This window comes from Parasteatoda tepidariorum, chromosome 4 (genome assembly GCF_982258835.1).
Source record: "Parasteatoda tepidariorum strain Cologne lab strain chromosome 4, Ptep-v5.0, whole genome shotgun sequence".
NCBI classification, from domain to species: Eukaryota; Metazoa; Arthropoda; class Arachnida; order Araneae; family Theridiidae; genus Parasteatoda; species Parasteatoda tepidariorum.
In genome coordinates this window covers 51,062,803-51,078,467 of record NC_141758.1, presented here as the reverse complement: position 1 = coordinate 51,078,467, position 15,665 = coordinate 51,062,803, and the positions used below count along the sequence as shown (strand labels likewise).

The window sequence follows — 15,665 nt, the reverse complement described above, 5'->3', positions numbered from 1 at the left end:
TTACTACAATGCATGTGCATAGATTGGAGATTGGGTAGGGTAAATACCCAGGTATGGTATTTATAATTCACCCCCCTTCATGGGTGCAAGTTGGAAAAAAGGCCAAGACTGAAAATCTTTTGACTGAAATACCTAACATACACAATACCCCCTCGACATATGCAAACTATCTAAGAAAGCTTTACCATAATACATCAAGTTTAAATACTGTACAAAAAATATTTATTCATCTGTCTTTTGATAAAATAACAACAGGACATAAGAAAGTAGACCAATAACCTAGACCTAAAAAATATTTTTAAGGACAGAAAAAGAAAATTCCGATTTCCGTCTTCGAGTCAGTCTTGTTTCCATCTTACTCCCGTCTGCGGACATTTTCGAAAGACGGAAATCCGTCCTGTGGGCGGAAGACTTGCACCCATGCCCCCCTTTAAAGTATGTAACTATCATATGTCTTGCTTATAGTTCTGGAAATCATATAACATCTTTAATTTTCAAAAATGAGCATTAAAACGTAAAATATATCACTTCCAGAAAAAATATTTCAAAAAACTATAAATATCTAGTAGAGGAGCTACACTGTCGCATTAAAAAGTAATGTAAAAAGGTTTGTATTGTGCAATATCACAAAATCGTTTTTATGTTAAGTGATTTAAGTGAAAGTTTAGCACTTTTCAAGAAAAAAAAAATTTTATTTCCAAGATAATGGTGTGAACTATATGAAATAAAACAAATGAATGAACACAGGGAATGAGTTTAAAATTTAAATTTCTCCATTTCTATTTAATTCTACAAATTTACTTAAGTGATAAATCTAAATTACAAATTTCATATCTAATAGTCTTTTTTTTTTAGAAAAAGTTTTTTTCTTAGAAAAATAACCATATAATACTATTTTATTTGAAATAAGCCAATTATTTTAATCTAAGTTAAAATTTTTATATTGATTAAAAATAAGTCTTATTTCACATCTTATTAGAAACAATAAAAATAAGTCATTGATATTATAGTAAAATTTCAAACTTTTATTTTGAACACATAAAATACAGAGCAACGCAATTTAGTTTTTATATTAATGAATTATATTGTAAACTATGTGCAAAACACTACTTAACCTTTAAAATACAAGACAATTTAGACAATGAAACAAGAGGTAGTAGTTAAAAAAATATTGTAGTAGCTTTTTAAAATTATTGAGTCAAATTTACTAAAAGGTTGCATACTGTTGTTAATTCTCTGTAAAATATTGATTATTAACATTGTTCCAATTTACAACACTGAGTTTTCCTTAAATTAAAATATCTTGTGGGTTCTAATAAAATTCTAATAACACCTTGTAATGCATAATATGAATAATTTCCTAAATTTTTAAAGATAAGTTTTTATATAATGTTTATTTATACAAATAAGTATGGTAGATAAACTTCGTGAATTCTTAATCTATCAAGTATTATTTCAACGTTATATCAGTTACGAATAAAGGATATTAACAAAATTTAGTTCAAATAAATTATTATATATTTGTGTGATTTTGTTAACAATCTCACTAGCTATTTCCTAATCAGACTTAAAAACATAGAGCCGTTAATTTATTAAAAACTTTTTTTTTCATTCCTGCTAGTATAATTAAATTTCAGTTTTCTAAAACATTAAGTATAGTAAAACTTATTTAATTATATTTCATGTAATAAATATAAGTAAATCTTTGTTTAGAGTTATTCAATACGTTAAACAGCTAATTCCAAATTGCAAAAAAAAAAAATTAGTAGTTCCCCTTCCTGCAGAATATCTTTTAATAAGGGAAGAAGCACATCAACCTATAAAATTTAACATGCAAAATATTGAAACATGCAAGCCAGCATCCATATATGCTTCCTACCCCTCAGAAAATTTTATTAATACTAAGCTGTAAATTTTTTAATCCATTACTAAGAACTATATAAAAGCTCAATAATTTACAGCCAATTTAAATTTACCACATTAAGCAATATAGTTCAGATATCTTCAGATCCCAACTAAATATGGATCTGAGAAGGGTTACATATTATTGATATGCAGCAAAAGTTTTGTATGATAAATTTTCAAAAATAAATTACTTAAAAATCTGAAATAATTTTACATTTTAAAAATATATTTTTGGCAAAATTTTCCTAGTTTAGAAGTTAGATTTGAAACCACAAATATTGGGTATTATAAAAAAAAAAAATGTGTACTTCAGGATGAGTAAACCATAGCCATTCTCAAATAAAAAATAAAATACAATAAATCCAATAATTTACATCTTCAATTGAAGGAATTTTTCTTAGTAAAGAAGTAATTAACTATTGACAATGTAAGCAAAACTTAAAATAGTCTCAAACAGGAAAATTAATGCTGTTACCTTTAATACAAACAGTAAATGAATATAGATATATATACATTAGCTATGACTCCGAGTTTCAGCATTAAGAGGCCATCAATAGATTAAATTTTATGGCATAAAAAAATGAACAATTTAGATTTTTTCCCCTTTGCTAAAGAATTCTCTTACTTATAATAAGTAATAGAATAATATGTGTAAGAAGTTCACAGTGGGAATTTTTATAGTCACTTGAGCTACCTGCCGCCCGAGATTTGTCGTTCTCTGTCTAGAAATAATAAAATTTTAAGAAATATATTTATTATAACTTACAATTCTTGCAACAAAAAGAGTCTTGTAAGGATCTTGTGTTGCTGTAGGATTATTAGTAGGATTCCCTAGAGAAGAAACAACACTCATAAATATTAAGTAAACAAATAAACTATACGTCAAAACATAGGTTATTCAATAAAAAAAATTAAGAATAAGTAACGTAAATTTTAATACAGCTGAATTTTATTCCACCTGGTGAAGATTCGCCAAACCAAAACAATGAAATTGGTGGAAGAATCAAATGTAAATGCCTCATTAACATGATTTAGATCAAGTATCAAAACTTCGTGGGATTACAAGTTTTTGATTCACGGAATTCCATGTCTTGAGATGCATATAATGATGTGGAAGAACATGCCCAGCTTCCAGTTTTTAGTATATTTAAATAGTTGACTAACAGGCAACTAACAGCATTATTTAATGAATGAGGTGCATTAAAAAAAAATTAATTATATAATCTTCATTTATCAAGATTTAATCAGTGTTTTCACTACAGCGCGAGAATCTCGCAATTTTTTTCTCCCTTTCTCGCATTAAAAAATTATTACTGCGAGAAATTCGCCCACTCTATAAATCAATTTCAAAACTCGCGAATTTCTCGCATTTTGGAAAAGCCTAGAATGATACCATTTAGAATAAAATCCGTTTCACTCTTCTTCCTGGATCTTTCATTATTTTCAACATCTGCCATGTTATCTAGCTTCCCTATTTACCAGTATTGTTCAGAACCTTTTCGAACAACAGAGCACAACCACAGAACACCTTTCAGAACACATTTCTCTGCAACCACGTGTTTACAGTAGGTTAGGTTTCTTCATGTAAGACGTTCAAATTTTTTATGTGCTAACGTATACGTAAGATGGACAATTACCCTGTAGAGACAAAATCTTCTATGATGATGCACCAAAAATATTCAGTGCTTTAAAAAATAGAAGACATTAAAAATGTATTATAATTAAAGAAATGATTTTTTTTCAAGAGTTTTTGTGTTTCTTTAGTTTTTAAAAATCTCACTTAAGTTTTTGAAATCTCTCTGTTTTTGAGAAAGGGTGAGAAATTCTCACCCATTTTTTTTTTCTATGATGAAAACACTGATTTAATGGACCTAAAAATATCTTTATCAGCATTGACACCTCTCAAAATCTTATTTCTGTAAAAATGTGGTCTTAGATAATCTTTAACATTTGATAAAATGTAATAGTTTTTTTTTATTTTTAATTTATTTACTCAGCAAATTTCTCATGTAATTGTTTTAGAGTTTAAGCACAAGATATTTTGTTTAAAATGTCTTTTTTGCCCATTTATCTTTAGAACTATACTTTAAATTTTGTTCCAATTTAACAGATGGAGAAAAGCAACATTATTAACAAATTTTATTAATGGTAAATAAAACTTTTAAGTGTAATCTTTGTAAATAAAATTAATAAAATGCATAATTGCGTACAACATGAATTCAAAGTAATCTTGTTAGATCTGTTAGCTTTTACTTCCCGATATTCTTCATTCCAGACTTGTGCAACTTGAATTGTTACAAAAGAAAATTTTAAAGACTACTATTTCTACAAAAATATACATAAATTTTCATAATCATAACTAGGAATATATAATAGGGGAATTCCATAAAATAAAATAAAAATATTATAATAAAGATTCTCTGGATTATTTTGATGGTCTAATTGAAGATATAATCTTGTACAATAATTGCAATTTATTGTTCTTTTCTTATAGAAAAATTTTTAGAAGGTAAAGTTGAAAAGTTAAAAAATTATACAACGAATTTAAAATACAACTTGTTGAAATAAAAATAGCACACTTTGGTCGTGATTTCCCCTCTAAGATTTGTAGTACCAATGGGGCAACATGTGAATAGGGTGAACAAAAAAATATTTAATAGCATTAAAATAATTGAGAACAGCCAAACATACCCCAAGGTTCAACCTACTTTCAACATATGCTAATTATGCATTAAATACACATTAATATATAATTGATAATTGCAGTAGAATTTCTAGTTATGAATATTCCCTTTATCTCCTTATTTTCTTATATATTATAATTTAATTTAAACTTTACAGTCCTTTTTGAATGTTTAACTTAGCAGATAATATGGAAATGTCAATTTTCTGAACTAGCCAAAGTCCTTAGTACAGGGTTGGGTTTTTGACTTGACAGTGGTAAAAACCGTCAAAAACCTACTGTTTTCTTTAATTTATGGCATATAGCGGACAATATATTATTTTCACATAATTGCCTTTATAAATGAATGTTGTAAATGATTGCTATTGATTTTGCAACTATATACATGTATTCTTATAGAAGGATATACATTCATATAGAAATATTGTAATATACTTATTGAAAATAGTGATGCTTACTTTTATCATTATAGCTTGATATGCAAAGGATTCAAAATTTTGCACTTCTTAATTGTTAGAAATAAACAAACAAAAAAGCTTGGAACTATTAATAAATTCAAGAACTAAAAAGAAGAATTTAAAATTTGGCATTTCTTAAATATTAGAAATAAGCTTAACAAAACTTTCAAAACTTGTAATTACTAACAAATTCTAAGTCAAGAGTGACTTGACATTCTTCAGTAATGTAATATGCCAAACAAAATGATGCTTGGAAAAGTCGAAAATTTTGCTTAGTATCCTAATATTTTACTTCAAATAGTATGTTTTGATATAATCATGTTGGGAAAATGCAAGAATCTGTCCTTAAATATCTTTTCACAACTTTTTTTTCTAATTTTATTGCCCAAAAATGAATTAGTTTTAAATTATAAGCAGTTAAACTCAAATAAAAATACACTTTTACCAAAACTATGGGGGTTTTTACATGATGGTAAAAACCATGGTATAAACCGGTAAAAACCGTCATGTGTCAAAAACTTGCCAACCCTGCCTTAGTATAATCCTGGATTCGGAATTTTCCACAGTGCCCACAAATTATGGAGAGTAAATAAATATAACACATGTTAAATATACTTACATAGTGCTATGTCTTGTTCTAATTTGTAAGCAACTAATTCAGCTTTTTCTTTTCTCTATGGGGAATAAAAAACACAAATTGTATATAAAATGCACTAAATTTAAGTACAAGAATTTTTTTTTTTTAAAAATAAAACTATGTAGAAAAATATAATTTAAAAAAAAATTTATTAGTAAAAACATAAGAAGCCAAGTAAAAAAGTAAACAATTAACTACAATATAGGATTTGATATTAATGGTGATCAGTTGGTTCAGATCATATAAATCATACTTCACCAATAATTTTTCAGTGGTTCAACCAGTAACCAACTACAGTAAACCAATGGTAAAGGTAAGATTTCTTTTTTGGTTTGTGCTTCTGTCACAAAATAGCATATTTCATCATAAATATGACAATTACATAGTCTTTAAATTTTTGTTAATATTACTATCATAATTTTTCATTCTGCTTTAAATATAATGATATACTTATGTAACATTTAGCCAAATTATTGAAACATAAGTATAAGTCTAACATTTTTCTAATTAATTTTATTGGCAATCGTTAATTTGAAAAATCTAAATAATTCTTTGTTACATTTATTCTATTCTATTAATTTAAAATTTATTTATTTAAAAAAAAATCTAACAGAGTCCCGTGAACAGAAAAAAAAAATGAACATGAATCACACAGCAGTTCTAATAATAATGTCAAAACTTCTTAAGATTACAGTCACATTTTCTTGTCATAAAAACTTTTGTGAGAAGAAAGATTAATAAATGTTACCCTTAGCTCTTGTCTTTCTTCTCTAGTAACTATTCTCACAGGAGGTGGAGTGTCACAGGGATCCTAAAAATATTTAAATGATACAATAAGCCATCAATAAGAATACAATTTAAAATGAAGAAATAATAAAACAAAGAATTTACTTAAGAAGTGTTAGCAAGAACACGATTCAGAAAACTGGCACAAAACACATTATAGCCTTTTGGTCTTAGATTGAGTTACTGAGGTTTTCTCAGTATTTAATCTAATAACATTTCTACCACTACTATCATTAGAGAAATTTGTTGTAACTCTACACTTTTTGCAGCAAATTGTGTGTTAAATTCGTAACATTGTGTTAAATTTTTATAGTGTTCACAGAGCTCATTCTAGGCAGAAAAAAGGGCAGAGTGCAGAAGTTTAAAAAAAGGGCAATATTATTCTAAAAAGGCAATAATTTCCTTCCATGTGTTTTACACGTTCTATTAAAAAACATTGTCAATTAGTAAAAGAATTTTTTTTTTTAACTTTACTAAGAGTTGCAAAGCAATCGTATTAATTAGCTTAGTAATTTATTTAAAATGCATGCATATATTGATAAATGTTTGTAGTTATGATTTAATGATAGTGGAAGTAACTGCAAACTTTCAAAGACAAGTGCAACAAGGGGGTGTGATGGCTATTTTCCCTTTTCCCATATAAATCTATGTATTGACAGCAATGACAAACTAAATAAAAAGAGTTGAAAATAACAAAAGTTTAAGAAATCCATTGTAGAGTTTGGGGAAAAAATAAAGAAGGGTTGAGGAAAGAAAGGGCAAAAAGGATATGGAGTCTACATCAGGGCACTAATTTACTTCAGGGGCAGCAGGGTGAATTCTTTTGACTAAAAGGGCAGCAGGGTGCTGCGCCCTTTCTTATAATGCATATTAATTTTATATATTGATTGTATGTTAAGATTGCAACTTGTATTCTTTTCATGTTAACTGTGCTTCGAACATAGGGGAAGTATTGCAAATGAATAATAATCTTTTAAAACTTATTAGAGGGTAGTCAACATTTTCAGGGAGAGGGGATGTAGCATAAAAAGCTTCAACTAATCTTTTTATGTTATTCCTATAACTAAATCTTCATTTTTTATTCAAAATTAATGCTTTCTTACACTTAATAATTAACTTTTCTTATTCTAAATTCAGATCTCAAATATGTATGAATTTTCTTGAACACTTAATAGTTTCCCTTTATTAACAGCGAGAAACATACTTTTCCCTAAACTAATTATAATAACTCAGGTTTCCTTTCCCCCCCCCTCGAAGATGCAACAAATTACCAGATTACTTTGTAAGATCAGGGGTCTGTCTAGGTTTTTCTGAGAGGTACCTATTTTGTGAAAATTTAGACATAATTTGTGAAAAATTAAAAATTATATTTAAAAATCCAACACAAAAATATGGCAAGAATATGGATTTATCATTTCTTAAGGAATACAAAAATAAAATTTTAAGAAAAAGTATTTTGTGAAACTATCGTTTTTCCTAAAATTAAATTTGTGAAACTACCGTTTTTCCTAAAGTTGAATTTGTGAAGGTACCGCTAAACGGTAGTAAATTCGGTCTGGACAGACCCCTGAAGATTCTCTAATTTTTATTTGAGAGCACTTCAATTTGTGTGTCACTTCATGAATATGCAAAAATAAATATTGTTTACAAATAATCTGGTGCCTGAGACCTGCTTATTTTCACCTCTCGGTGACGATCTGATATATATATATATATATATATATATATATATATATATATATATATATATATATATATATATATACAGCGGTTGAAAAGAACTGTTCTTTACCATAAGTATCACAAAAGTTCATTTTAAAATAAATTCTCACAAAAAGAAAAACGGCAAGGTTCGCAGAATGAAAATATTAAAAAATAAGTACATATTTTAAAGAAAATTTATATGGTTTAAACAAAAATTAAAACAAAACAATTATAGTTAAAAACAAAAACGAGAAAAGGACTTAATATTTATTAGGTATTATACTATTTGGTATTTAAATATAATTTCTGTTTCTTGAATTATTAGAGGTTTCATAAATTTTAAATAGGAAATTGCTTTTTTCTTCTTTTTTGCTTTTACTTAAGAAAGCCACCTATGCTACAAAAATTTAAAGTTAAATTATAAACTGTAAGCAGCCTAAAAATTCCAGCTTTCTTCCATTTTCTATGTTGCAATGTTAAAATCAAGATGAAATCAACAAATATAAAGTAGTAGGGAAATAAGTAATAATTTAAACACGTTATTTAAAATTCACACATTGTAATACAAACTTTAATTCTTAAAACCACATGAGAATGTTGAACAATAACTGCCTAAAAAATGATTGAAAAGTAAATTATATTTATAATGAAATAGACAAAAACAGCATGTGTCAAAAAGTGATTATTTAATGTGCTGCTCAAAACTTGTGTATAGTAACAATCCCTTGATAAAAATACTGGATCTCTAAAATCATGTGGAAAAGCATACCAATAACTTTCTACTAAACATAATAACTAAAAACTGAAAATCATTTAGATTTATGATGAAATCAAAGCAAATAAAAAGGTCCAAAAGTGATTAATTAAATACGCGATTTATAGCTCACAAGTCACAACATTGTATTCAATGTATCAGGATTTTAAAAACTACAAGGAAATTAGTAGATATAACAGAAGAAAAAAAACTATAAAAGAGGATCGAATAATAATTGGGCTTATAACAAAATCTGCAAATATAAAGTAAGTCAAAAAGTGATGACCTAACTTTGAAATTGGTGTATTCTAATATCATATTAAGAATATAGAATTTTTTAAAAATCAGGCGGAACTTGAAAGCAATTACCACAGAAGAAGCGACCAACGAACTACATAGATTTACAATAAAATCTATGGAAATTGAGTGCATCAAAAATTGATGACTCAAATATGAGATGAGAGTCAAAATGTTAATTTTTTTAAACTTTTCAATGAAAATTTGCTTACGGAGAAATTACCCCTATTATTCACAGTAATTAATAAATTGGTACTTAGATAAAATGAAAAACTCTCCATGAACACAAAACCTTGTTTAAAAAACTTTATCTGTGTATTGATTAACTCTCGTAACTAGTTTCAACCCTTTTGTCACCATCGCATTTAGGCAAAATTTGTTTGAAATCACGAATCTTAAAAATTTTCAATCTTTATGGAACTTTATTTTGATTCACGCCATAAGGATAAGTTTGGTGAAAAATTAATACAGTCGAAAATAAAAATTATATCAAGCACTATCAGATTGAGAGCGATGCAAACTTTCACTGCTTTGTAAGAAAGTATTTCTTGGTAGTAACGAAATTTAAGTCATGCTTCGTATTTTTCATTTTAAGTTATTTTTTTCCACCACTACAAATCAAAAATTCAAAATATGTAAAGTGAGACATCTCACCCACTTTTAAAGTGTGGGCGCAATTATTCGGGGATATTTCCGTATTGTGATCTGTCGCGCCAACTACAATCGATTTTAAACTTGCAAATTTTACTTAAAAAAAAAAAAAAAATATGCAGATGGTTGCCCGGGGGTGGGTATGAGTCATTCCTTTCAAGTTAGACCCTTTCAATGATTTTTTTTTTTTTTTTTTTTAAATTTCTTGCAGGGTCACTGCCCGGAAGTTTCCACGCCCTGGCGATTATTCTGCCGCAGATCACGATACAGAAGTCTTCCCAATTATCCCTATTCTACAAATTTTTCTATTTAATTCGCTACTAAATAATTAGAAGTTTTACTGAGAGCGGATCAGTTGGCATCTCTAGATTGACCTGCTGCTCAAAATACGGGAATTTCCACCGTTTCTTTTATTATTACACAAAAAAATTTCCGCAGAAAAATTTTGTGTTTATGTCTCTTCTATTTTTTTAAACTTCATCGAAACCAGAGGTCTGTCTAGGTTTTTCTGAAAGGTACCTATTTTGCGAAAATTTAGACATAATTTGTAAAAATTATATTAAAAAACAACACAAAATAATGGTAAAAATATGGATTTATAGTTTCCTCAAAATTAAAATTTTAAGAAAAAGTATTTTATGAAACTACCGTTTTTTCTAAAGTTGAGTTTATGAAGGTACCGCTAAACTAGGGGAGCACAACCTTTTTGAGTGAAGGGCCACTTGCACAGCAGGTTGGCTAACGAAGGGCCGCACATGTATTGAGACATGTTAATGACAAATGTAGTAATGTTTATTTAACATTAGCGTTCTATTTTTTTATCAATAAACTTTGTAATATATTTGTAAAAAATTAAAGGTGTTCATTTTTAGAATTCATTCAAAAATAAAGAAACTTATTCTTTTTTTTTTACAAAAAAAAATTGCTATTTTTATCATATGAACAATAGATTTATCAAAATAAATAAACTTTGAAGAAAAGAAATGTTTTTTTTTTTTTAATCATATCATGCAATACGAAAATTCATTTTAGAATTACGGGGCGCATCCAAAAAGTAAGTTTCCCTATTTTTTTTTAAAAAAAAAGGACTCATACTTTCAGGAACATATTTATTGGCAACAAGTACAGCAATGTCTCAGCTATTTTCCAACATAGCCACCACCAGAATTGAGACACTTGTCGTATCGTGGGATCAATTTTTGTATTCCTCTGTCGTAGACAACTCTTCGTCGTTGCCGAAACGCTCACCGGAGGACAGGAATTTCTTGAGGTGCAAGAAAACATGAAAATCGCTGGGAGCAAGATCAGGGCTGTAGGGTGGATGATCAAACAACTCCGAGCCAAATTTCGTCAAAACAGCTGCTGTGCGTCGAGCTGTATGTGAAAGAGCATTGTCATGGAGGAGCACAACACCTGCAGTAAGCATTCCACACCTCTTGTTTCGAATGGCACGTCGAAATTTCCGCAGTGTTTCACAGTAACGGTTGGCGCTTACTGTTTCACAACGTGGTTCCATTCACAGGCGGCAGAGTTCTACGACAGAGGGATACAAAAGTTGAACCCATGATACGACAAGTGTCTCAATTCTATGTTGCTGTGTTGAAAAATAGCTGAAACATTGCTGTACTTATTGGCCAAAAATATGTTCCTGAAAGTATGAGTTCTTTTTTCTTAAAAAATAGGGAAACTTACTTTCTGGATACGCCTCGTAAATTCTAATAAATAAAAAAAAAACTGCAATGCCCACAGAATGAAAGTAGGAAAAAATTTTGTCATAATCAAGTAATATAAATTCAAATTAAATATTTTAATTGAAGAAAATTTATAGGTTTTTAACAAAAGCCTAAAAAAAAAAAAAAAAACTGTGATAGTATAGGAAAATAAAATTCAATGCTTATTTTGTAATATACTTTATTATTTCATTTTATTATTTATTAGATTTTTTTTATATCGTAAAAAAATTTTTTTATGGAAAAAGATCACTTTAGCAATAAAAATTGAAATCTTAACTACAAACAGTGAGCAGTTTAAAAATTCAAGTTTTCCGCCATTTTATGAATTTCTCAAGTTGCAATTGGTTGAATGATCAGTCAAATATTCAGCAGAATATTTTTTAGAAATGTATTTTTCTAAGTTCTTTTTATTTTTGAATTTTTATAGATATTACTTTTTTTTTAAAATTATAATCAGACAAGTCAATTTTGTCATTTTTTCGATACTTTGAGAATCGAGAAGGATTTTTTCCCCATTTTTTGCTGTTTTTATTATAACCCAGCATTTCAACAGAACTTCTCATACTATTAATTTATTATCACTCTTTCCCTCTACTGTAATATAAATAACCAGTAACATAGAAAAGTGTGATTTTCAGTATTAAAGTTTTGTTTTTGGAACTAAAGAAATTTGTTTTTTCTGTTTTTCCTTTTTAGGCATTTTTATTATGACTCAGCCTTTTTTTAAAAAATAAAGTTGCTAATAAAATTAATAAATTCCCTGCATTTTCCCTGTTATTTTAGGTGATTTTTAAATTCCCTGTATTTTCCAGGTTTTCCCTGTGGAGTGGCAACCCTGTTCTTTTTTTTAAACGAATATTTGGTTTTTGACCAAATCACAATTCATTACCACATTCGACCAAATCATATTCGTTGCGGAAAAAAAAACGAAGGAAAAATAACAAGGATTTACGATAAAACTGCACCGAAATACCGTATCAAAAAGTGATTATTTAATTGCGTGATTAACAATCACGTGTCGTAATAACATCATAGTTAAATAACGGGATCGTCAAAATCATATGGAAAAAGTATAGAAATAATTGGGTGAAAAAATTACTTATATTTATGCTGAACTCAGCACGAATAAAGCTTGTCAAATGCATGATTTAAAATTTGCATGTCGTAATAGAATAATTGGAATTTTCTATGATACGTGGGAACGCATAGCAATAACTGCCGAAGAAAATTGTTGAAAAAAAGAAAGAATTGCAACAAAAAAAAAAAAAGATAAAAAATCACTTAGATTTAAGATGAAATCGTCACAAATAAAGTGCACCAAAAAGTGATTATTTAAATGGGCGATCTGAAACTCGCGTCGTAATAAAAATTCGGGATTTCCGAAATCACGTAGAAAAGCGGAAATAACTGTTTAAAAAAAATCATTTATATTTACGATAAAATCGGCTTAAAGAAAGCGCGTTAAACGTACATTTACTGAAGAATCTGTTATAATTGATTGTGCCAAAATGTGATGACTTAAAAGTGCGATTAAAAATTGCCATTTTTTAAACTTCTTTTATTGTGTTTAGAAGTTCTCGCGGGCCGCACTTCAGTAGTCGAAGGGCCGCATTTGGCCCGCGGGCCGCAGGTTGTGCACCCCTACGCTAAACGGTAGTAAATTTGGCTTGGACAGACCCCTGGAAACATACATAAAATACGTAGTTTAATAATTAGCAACACTTATTATAAATTTATAATTCCTGCAATTTTTAAACGAAGCTAAAGATAAATTACAAAACAATGATAGCTTTAATATTGTTTATACACAATACAGCACAAGAACTTGATATTTTAGTTTTTAAGACAATCACAATAACACAGCAATTTTTTACATAAATTAAGAGCTAAGCAACAATAAAGAATTTTAAATTCTTACTTCAAAATTATTAACGAACGCAGCTATTCCTGAATACCCTGCGGTCCTCTTTTCATACGGTAACTTATCAACTGGAGGCAAGTAAGGAATTGGTTCTCGAGCAGCAAACAATGCTAGTAAATTTGGGGGTAAATATTGAGTCATTTTTTTATACTTTGGAAAGAAAAGGAAATAATATTTTCGACAAAGTAAATCGGACACAAATACAAAATGGTTTCTACTAAAAAATCACTTCCACAATTGGTATTTTTAAAATATAATGCATAGAGGTGGTCCGTTAAAAGTTCGAGCTTTTGATGGTTCGTAAAATGTTAAGCTAGCTCTGAGTAACCACTGAAAGGATTGAACTCAACAGTTGGATTGGTTCAGATGCGTATTTTTGCACTACTTTTTTAAATCAACGGGTATCAATATTTGTTGAATTCACTTCATCTTTTATAGGTTAAATGATAAAAGGCTTAGCTTATAGATTATCAATTGCAAAAAGAAAAAAATAACTGTAAACATTTTTCTAATTTTCAAGATTTTGAATCAAAATAATTTAAAAATATTTTTACACAAAAATATAGCTTATTTTTCAGTTTTTTGTAACTCTAAAAGTTATCACGATGGAAAAATTATCAATTGCATAAATTAACCGATGACGTAGTCACTATCAATTCATCACTATATCAGTCTTTTGCAGCGTGCACGCGCCTCCTTTCCATACCTGTTAGTGTTAGCGGTGTGGCACTTTTAATTAAATTATAAATTATTTGTGGATAATTCAACAAATTATTGTTCAACATGATTATCTTTAAGGATTTAATCACTGGAGATGAAATGTTTACCGATTCATCGAAGTATAAAGTCGTAGATGATTGTATCTACGAGGTCGAGTGTCGACACGTTTCAAGAAAGCAGGGTGATATTCAATTAGATGGTGCTAATCCATCTCAAGAAGAAACTGATGAAGGTACCGACGAGAGCGTCGAATCAGGTCTCGATTTAGTTTTAAATCAACGTCTTGTAGAAACTGGCTTCACCAAAAATGATTTTAAATCCTACTTAAAGCTCTACACCAAGACCCTTCAAGACAAGTGGAAGGAGAATGAAATGTCAGATGACCAGATCGCTGATGCTAAAGCCAAATTTACCACAGCCGTTAAGAAAATTCTTCCTAAGATCGGTGATTATCAATTCTTTATGGGAGAAAGTTCGAATCCTGATGGTCTCATTGCCTTATTGGAGTACCGTGAGAAACCAGGTGGAGACGAAACACCCATCATGATTTTCTTTAAGCATGGATTAGAAGAAGAAAAAGTATAAAACGTCTAATTATTCTGTGTATCCTATATCAAAATTAACAGTTTTTCTCCAAGTTAATATGCTGCATGAAGTTGCCTAAAAATAACTCTTATTGCTGCGTATTTATGTTTACTATCTAATTAAGCTTGGAATATGTCAACAATATTGTATTTTAATTGAGATTTCATTAAATATTTTTACAGGACGTTACACGTTGCAAGATTGTCCATTTTTAAGTTCATGTGTTTTTTCTTATTGTGTAAATATTTTAATTCTAGTAATTTTCTCTGATTTGCTCTATAACTGAATCTTGGTGGTAAAATTAACTTCTTGCATGCTACATTTAAAGACATACTTGAGAGAAAATAGGTCACTGTTCAGACTAAGTTTAAAAGATATTGAAAGTAATTTAGGATAAAGCCTAAGTTAAATGAAACATAATTCAGCTTAAAAGCTCAGCTTTTAAATGTCATAAATTTCAGTGAAAAGCGCAATTTAGAAGGTGTCAACATTAATCTGGTTCATATAGACATGTGATTTTTTTTTTTATACCAGCTATTTTTGAAGTGTATTTATTTTTGCTGATTCATTAGAATCTTAAAAAATGTGTTGTCAATTTGACATTTTCATTGAATCTCTAATATTGAATTTTTATTTTAATATGATTTTTTAGCAATCAATCAAAATTCTGATATCTGATTTGAATGAATCAGCAAATATACTAATATGCTATAAATGTATCAGTTAAACTATTTGCAGTTACAATTTTAAATATGCAATGCTTGTGTATTTTAACAACCAGTGCCATATTTGGAAAAGTAAGTATATTATATTTCTGATAGCCATGGCATT

The 15,665-nt window shown here is 28.5% G+C and overlaps 2 protein-coding genes across 2 annotated transcripts in view; one reads left to right on the top strand and one right to left on the bottom strand.

Annotated features, from left to right (window-relative positions):
- The window catches only part of snRNP-U1-70K (small ribonucleoprotein particle U1 subunit 70K), a 34,821-nt gene extending 21,053 nt beyond the window's left edge, over positions 1 to 13,768 (bottom strand). Inside the window, exons 1-4 of the mRNA XM_016051386.2 lie at positions 13,527 to 13,768; positions 6,432 to 6,494; positions 5,666 to 5,720; positions 2,672 to 2,736 (exon numbers count right to left, since the gene is read on the bottom strand). Of these exons, the coding sequence (XP_015906872.1) occupies positions 2,672 to 2,736; positions 5,666 to 5,720; positions 6,432 to 6,494; positions 13,527 to 13,670 (327 nt within the window). The 5' untranslated portion in view covers positions 13,671 to 13,768. The remainder of the gene's footprint in view (positions 1 to 2,671; positions 2,737 to 5,665; positions 5,721 to 6,431; positions 6,495 to 13,526) is intronic.
- A 158-nt stretch (positions 13,769 to 13,926) lies between these two features.
- Tctp (translationally controlled tumor protein) lies at positions 13,927 to 15,023 on the top strand. The gene has a single exon (XM_016051387.5). The coding sequence runs from the start codon at positions 14,313 to 14,315 to the stop codon at positions 14,832 to 14,834; it is 522 nt and encodes a 173-aa protein (XP_015906873.1). The 5' UTR covers positions 13,927 to 14,312; the 3' UTR covers positions 14,835 to 15,023.
- Positions 15,024 to 15,665: the final 642 nt, after the last annotated feature.